Genomic DNA, 7,500 nt, shown 5'->3' on the forward strand with positions numbered 1-7,500 from the left:
CAGAACCACTGATTTGTCTCAGTTTTATACAAGAAATGTCCCAGTGTCTTTATTTTGGACAAATCTGATCCTGCAACAGTAAAGAGAGACATAAACTGACATTTGTTTAGGTAAAATATCGAAAAGCTGCTTAAAAATTAACAAAATACAAAGAAAATGTGACTAGACCGACTCGATTTTCCTTAATTTGTTTCACAGTGTCCCAGTTGTAGAAGTCGTCCTAAACCCTTTCTGAATCTGAAATCACATTGTATTAAATTTGTACTTGGTGTTTTCACATTTTACCTCCTGGAGCATTCACACCCGAGACACAGAAATCTTTAAACTTATCCAAGAATCCCTGGACTTTAAGAACAAGTTTGAACAGAATCAGCAGGGAGGGCATCTGACACAGAGACCAGTTCAGAACATCCATCCATGTTCTTCCTCTTCTCCGGGGTCGGGTCTCGGGGGCATCAGTCTGAGCAGGGACTCCCAGACTTCCTTCACCCCAGACACTTCCTCCAGTTCCTCCAGAGGGACCCTGAGGTGTTCCCAGGCCAGTCCAGAGACATAGTCCCTCCAGTGTGTCCTGGGTCTTCCTCCTGGTGGGACATGAGACACCTCCTGAGGGAGACGCCCAGGAGAGACAGAACTTAGATTTAGACAAACTTTATTGATCTACAAAGGAAATTATTTGGACACAGGAGCTCACACAACACAAAATAATATAATAATAATAATAGGGCTGGGCAAAAATTTCAAAAATTAATCACAATTAATCGCATGTTATACGCAAAACCAATTAATGAATTAAAAAGTAGAGTACAGCTGCACTTTTATTGGAAATGTAAATGAAAGAGCCAAACATTTGTTGTGCAAACAGCATTTCTTTCACAGAGGAACCTCAGAGTCTTCAAGGTTTTCAGTGAAGGCCCAAGAAAAAATATTGAATGGATTTTTGTATCACTAAAATATTTTTTCAATATTTTTTATGCTGTGAGTAATAAACACGACACTAGTAATAATTTCTAGATCAGTGTTGTAAACTTGGACTGATATTTCTTAGGAAACAAAGGGTTAATATAATGGAATGGAAATGGACCAATCACAGTTTTTCTTCCAGTGGTATCTGGGTAAATCAGTGACTCCCCCTGCAGCGCTGAACTAAAGAAACACCTGCAGCGCTGAAGAAATAAGCTCAGCTCAGAGCTCACGGTTGGTCTGATCAGAGCCGGAGCCTGCGGCCGAACTCGCAGAGGCTCGGACACGTTGCATCTTACGTGGTCAGAAAAAAATGAAAAAAGTTTAAAGAAAAGACATCAAACTTAAAGAAACGCTCACGGTGGACTTTTTCAGAATAAAAGCCAGTGAGAAACAGAAGTTTACAATAAAATAAATAAATAAATAATAAAAACTGCGTAAAAGGTGTTAAAATAATTGTCGGCGATAATGACTTAATTAGTTAACGCAAAATTAAAGCGTTAAAGGGATAGTTTGGATTTTTTGACATAAATCTGTATGTCATCCCCGTCATCAGTGTTGTGCATCCACACCGACTTACCCCCGAAAGCGTCCGGTGAGCCGAGATCGTGACCGGTTTTGGTGCTGAGGAAAGTAGTTCGGCAAGTTGTGTGGGGACTTTATACTAAAGCGTTTTTCTTCTCAAAGCAATATGTGTTCAAAAGAGTGATACATTTGCATCACAAAACCATCGTCGCCAAAAATTCAGATCTCATAATTTTTATTTTTATTCATATTTTCTCTCCGTACGTACCACTGCGCGCGGCCGCCAGGTGACAGCCGCGCACCGATCCATCACTTTCTTCAGTTGTTCGGCAGTGTTTCCATGCACAGACGCCGCCACGCGAGAGAGCTAACGAGAGAGCTAACGAGAGAGCTTCTTTTGAACACATATTGCTTTGAGAAGAAAAACACTTTAGTATACAGTCCCCACACAACTTGCCGAACTACTTTCCTCAGCACCAAAACCGGTCACGATCTCGGCTCACCGGGCGCTTTCGGGGGGTAAGTCGGTGTGGATGCACAACACTGATGACAGGGATGACACACAGATTTATGTCAAAAAATCCAAACTATCCCTTTAACGTGCCCGGCCCTAAATAATAAAGAGTAAAAAACAGACGTCCTCCCCTCAGCTGCTCCTCTCCACGTGGAGGAGCAGCAGCTCTACTCCAAGCTCCTCACTCTGTCTCTAAAGGAGACGCCCGGTCGCCCTGTGGAGGAAACTCATCTGTGTCTCTTGTGTCGTGGATCTGGTCCTTCGGGTCATGACCAGAGGTGAGGGGAGGAACGAAGACTGACGCTAAATCCAAACTCAGCTCCTCTTCACCACAACGAACGATACAGCGACCGCACCTGTCCACCTGTCAATCTGCCCACCTGTCAATCTCACGCCGCACCTGTCCACCTGTCAATCTCACGCCGCACTTGTCCACCTGTCAATCTGCCCACCTGTCAATCTCACGCCGCACTTGTCCACCTGTCAATCTGCCCACCTGTCAATCTCACGCCGCACCTGTCCACCTGTCAATCTCATGCTCCGTCCTCCCTCACTCCAGATCAAGACCCCGACAGACTTTTATTTATTTATTTTTTTATTTGATGATTTATTTCGGTCACAGGTAGATTTTGACATGAATTCACAGACATGAATTGTTTTTACTTGAACTCGTCCACTTGAGGCAGAGACTCTCCACCCGCCCGGACACGACGACAAGACGCCTCAAATTTCCAAACATGTAGACGTCTAAACTCCAGCAGGGAGATGTTCCTCCAAACTCACTCGTCCTGAAACCCTGAGCGGAAGAAACTCGCTCCATCTCCAGTTTAAGCCTCAAATCGTTCAATCTGAGCGATCTAGAAAAGTCTAGAACAGCCGTTAAAATAATAATAATAATAATAATAATAATAATAATAATAATAATAATAATAATAATAATAATAATAATAAGCTCCAGGTCCCAGTCCCTGAGAGGAGCTAAACATTGTACTAAAGTAAGAAGAAGTACAAAGTGGAGGTCCAAGAAATTACTCAAGTAAGAGTAAAAAAGTATTTGGTAAAAGTACTACTCAAGTAAAAGTACTTACTGTATATACATTTATATAATTTATGTTTTATTAATACCAGTTTCTTGCTGTTTTAATTGCTACTTATTTAGTTTATTACCATTTTTATTTAATATAATTTACCATTTTCTTTATCATTTATATTTAATTTAATCTATCCATCCATCCATTTCGTCGTCCGCTTATCTGGGGTCGGGTCGCGGGGGCAGCAGCCTAAGCAGGGACTCCCAGACTTCCTTCACCCCAGACACGTCCTCCAGCTCCTCCGGGGGGACCCCGAGGTGTTCCCAGGCCAGCCGAGAGACATAGTCCCTCCAGTGTGTCCTGGGTCTTCCCCGGGGCCTCCTCCCGGTGGGACATGCCCGGAACACCTCCCGAGGGAGGCGCCCAGGAGGCATCCGGAACAGATGCCTGAGCCTCAACTGGCTCCTCTCGACGTGGAGGAGCAGCGGCTCTACTCCGAGCTCCTCCCGTGTGACTGAGCTCCTCACCCTATCTCTAAGGGAGCGCCCAGCCACCCTGCGGAGGAAACTCATTTCGAGTGCTTGTATCCGCGATCTCGTCCTTTCGGTCACTACCCAGAGCTCATGACCAGAGGTGAGAGTAGGAACGAAGACTGACCGGTAAATCGAGAGCTTCCCCTTTCGACTCAGCTCCTCTTCACCACAACGGTCCGATACAGCGACCGCATCACTGCCGAAGCTGCACCGATCCGCCTGTCAATCTCACGTTCCGTCCTCCCCTCACTCGTGAACAAGACCCCGAGATACTTAAACTCCTCCACTTGAGGCAAAGACTCACCACCCACCTGAAGAGGGCAAGACACCTTTTTCCGGTCGAGAACCATGGCCTCAGACTTAGAAGAGCTGATCTTCATCCCAGCAACTTCACACTCGGCTGCAAACCGCCCCAGTGCACGTTGCAGGTCCTGGTTCGATGAAGACAACAGGACAACATCATCCGCAAACAGCAGAGATGAGATCCTGTGGTCCCCAAACCGGACCCCCTCCGGCCCCTGACTGCGCCTAGAAATTCTGTCCATAAAAACAATGAACAGAACCTGTGACAAAGGGCAGCCCTGGCGGAGTCCAACATGCACCGGGAACAGGTCTGACTTACTGCCGGCAATGAACACAGCTCCTGCTCCGGTCATACAGGGACCGGACCCCATACTCCCAGAGCACCCCCCACAGGACACCACGAGGGACACGGTCGAATGCCTTCTCCAAGTCCACAAAGCACATGTGGACTGGTTGGGCAAACTCCCATGAACCTCGAGCACCGATGGAGAGTGTAGAGCTGGTCCAGTGTTCCACGGCCAGGACGAAAACCACACTGCTCTTCCTGGATCCGAGGTTCGACTATCGGCCGGATTCTCCTCTCCAGTACCCTGGCATAGACCTTACCGGGAAGGCTGAGGAGTGTGATCCCCCTATAGTTGGAACACACCCTCCGGTCCCCCTTCTTATACAGAGGGACCACCACCCCGGTTTGCCAGTCCAGAGGTTCTGTCCCCGACCGCCACGCGATGTTGAAGAGGCGTGTCAGCCAAGACAGCCCCACAACATCCAGAGACTTAAGGTACTCAGGACGGATCTCATCCAACCCCGGAGCCTTGCCACCAAGGAGCTTTCCAACCACCTCAGTGACTTCGGCCAGGGTGATGGATGAGTCCGCCTCCGAGTCCCCCAGCCTCGGCCTCCTCCTTGGAAGAGTGGGATTGAGGAGATCCTCAAAGTTTTCCTTCCACCGCTGGACAACGTCCCCAGTCGAGGTCAGCAGCCCTCCCCCCGCACTGTAAACAGTGTTGGCGAAGAACTGCTTCCCCCTCCTGAGGCGCCGGACGGTTTGCCAGAATTTCTTTGAGGCCGTCCGATAGTCCTTCTCCATGGCCTCCCCGAACTCCTCCCAGCTCAGAGTTTTTGCCTCCGCAACCACACGGGCTGCAGCACGCTTGGCCCGCCGGTACCCGTCAGCTGCTTCAGGAGTCCCCCGAGCCAGCAAGGCCCGATAGGACTCCTTCTTCAGCTTGACAGCATCCCTTACTTCCAGTGTCCACCACCGGGTTCGGGGATTGCCGCCGCGACAGGCACCACAGACCTTACGCCCGCAGCTCCGAGCAGCCGCATCGACAATAGAGGCCGAGAATGAAGCCCATTTAATTTAATATTTAATTTATTTATTTATTTTTTAACTCTGTGTTATTGTAATCTATTGTGATGTGTGAGTTATTGTGTCCAAGTCATTTTCCCTGTGGATCAATAAACTCTGTCCAAGTCTAGAGAGAAACTGTCAGGACGTAACATCTGATTTATCATTAAAAAAAATAAAAAATAAAAAGTGAACGTGACAAAACATGAAATAAGTGACAGAATCTGGTGTTTTCAAAGAACAGACACAAAAATGAGACAAACTAAATCAGAAGTGAAGCAGCTGCGACAAACACAAATGTTCAAATCGTTTCATTTTGTCACGTGAAGCTTTTGTCACTTTAGACTCACTCACAGTGGGAAGAGGAAGCACAACTTTTACTCCAGTAACACTACAAATATTACTCGAGTAGGAGACTAGAAAAGTATCTGAAAAGTCCAATTTAAAAGTGACTGGAGTAAATGTAGCTGAGTCGTCGTCTGAACAGTGAACTTTGACTCACAGTTTGACTTTCTACAGTTTGAACGGCGTCTTTTATTGCTCGATTATTCACAGGGTTTTTATTGTGTTTTACTCTGACAGGTTCAACACACGACACGTTTCATCACATTTCATTTGGAATTTAATGTTTTTATGTTCAGACACTTTACACACAAGAATTCAACAGCAGAAACATCACTTTAAAAAAGAACAGGCTCATTTCTGTTGAGATTAAAATAACTGATTTCAACAATAACTGTTTACATCATATTTTGATCTGGTAAAATGTTTCTTTTTTTTTAATGGTTGAAAATGAAAATGGCAGTTAAACAGTTGTAAAATTATCTTATACATAGTAATTTTATAAAAAATAAAATAAAATCATAACAATGTTTAAAAAAAAAAAGTTTATAACTGTTTAATGATCTTCACTGGAAAATATTTGAATCTCTTTGGTTTTAGCGTCACCAGATTCACCAACAAAGAAAAAAGGAAATATTTTCTCTGTGAATCTGTGTTTGTGAGAGCAGATCAGAGACATGTCACCAGCGTCAAAGAAAAACACTTTCCCTTCATCACAGTCCAGTCGAACTCGGATCCTCTGAGGTCTCCTCTTCAGGGACAGTTTTTTACCAAAACCAAAGTATTTTCTCCTGTAAAGGCCCAAACACCAGAGTCCATTTTCCAGAGTGATATCTATCTCTCCCTTCCTGTCGACAGATTCTTTGGCCAAACCAATGTTCCATCTCGGATGATCTCCCACCTCCACGTCCCACTGGTGAGAGCCAGAGCTGAAGCCCTCACTGCCCAGAACAAAGGCATATTTACAGAATCTCTCTGGATTTTCAGGGACCTGTTGTTTGTCTCCACGTCTCACCCCCCTCAGATCCTCAGACAGATGGATCCGTCTGCCTGCAGTGTTTGGGTCCAGAGTGACTGGACTGTAGCTCACCAGGGCTCTCATCTTGTTCCAGGCGTTGAAGGCCACGTTGGCCAGGACTTTGGCCTGGTTTATCAGGAGTCCTGGTCCCAGCTGTGGGCTGTGCTGTGAGAGCAGAGTCTGTGTGTCTTTGTGAGTGTGTCTGTACTGTGTGAGAAAGTCCACGCTCTGTCTCTGCAGTAGATCTTCCACAGTCTGGAGGTTCTGCTCCATAGTACACAGCTCCTCCCTGATCTGCTGTAGCTGTGCTTCTATGGCCTGGGCCTGTCTGCTCTGCTCCTGTCTCAGAGCTCTGAGCACAGACTCCTCCTCCTGTTGGAGGAACCGGTGTAACCGCTCAAACTCCCCCCTGATGTGGCGTTCACAGAGCTCCACCTGCGCGTGTGCCAGCTCCTGTATTTGCTCACACTGAGTGTGTGCGTGTGAGGCCTGCTCTCTCCTCTGGGACAGAGACTGCTGCTGTGAGCGCAGCTGCTCCTTCACTTCACTCACAGCTGAGTCCACAGACACCACCTTATGCCCCGAGTGAAGAGAGAACTCACACACAGGACACAGAGGGCGCCTCTCGTCCAGGCAGAACAGAGGCGTCTGCTCTGGGTGTGAGGAGCACACCACAGGCCTCTCTCCTCCTGGAGCCTGCTCCTTCTGTGTAAAGGACAGAGTCAGTTCCTTCAGAGCAAAGTTCACATCTAGAAAGTCTTTCGAGACCTTCCTGCGACACACGGGGCAGGTCCTGGTGCTGTTCTGGTCCCAGTAGTTGTGTAGACAGACGGAGCAGAAGCTGTGGTGACAGCCCAGAGACACTGGCTCTTTAAAGGTCTCCAGACAAACAGGACAGGTCAGAAAGTCCTCCACTGCAG

At 46.9% G+C, this 7,500-nt stretch overlaps 2 protein-coding genes across 2 annotated transcripts in view; both read right to left on the reverse strand.

Moving 5' to 3' along the window:
* Window positions 1-7,500, reverse strand: part of LOC110168541 (zinc finger and SCAN domain-containing protein 2-like) — a 126,925-nt gene that overhangs the window by 70,807 nt on the left and 48,618 nt on the right. The gene's annotated exons all lie outside the window — the stretch shown is intronic.
* LOC110168539 (zinc-binding protein A33-like) overlaps window positions 6,048-7,500 on the reverse strand; it is a 1,512-nt gene continuing 59 nt past the window's right edge. Inside the window, exon 1 of the mRNA XM_020933975.2 lies at window positions 6,048-7,500. This exon is cut by the window's right edge and continues 59 nt beyond it. Within this exon, the coding sequence (XP_020789634.2) occupies window positions 6,119-7,500 (1,382 nt within the window). The 3' untranslated portion in view covers window positions 6,048-6,118.

The sequence above is a fragment of the Boleophthalmus pectinirostris genome, unplaced genomic scaffold, assembly GCF_026225935.1.
Source record: "Boleophthalmus pectinirostris isolate CB_2022bp ecotype Guang Dong unplaced genomic scaffold, ASM2622593v1 HiC_scaffold_7, whole genome shotgun sequence".
NCBI lineage: Eukaryota > Metazoa > Chordata > Actinopteri > Gobiiformes > Gobiidae > Boleophthalmus > Boleophthalmus pectinirostris.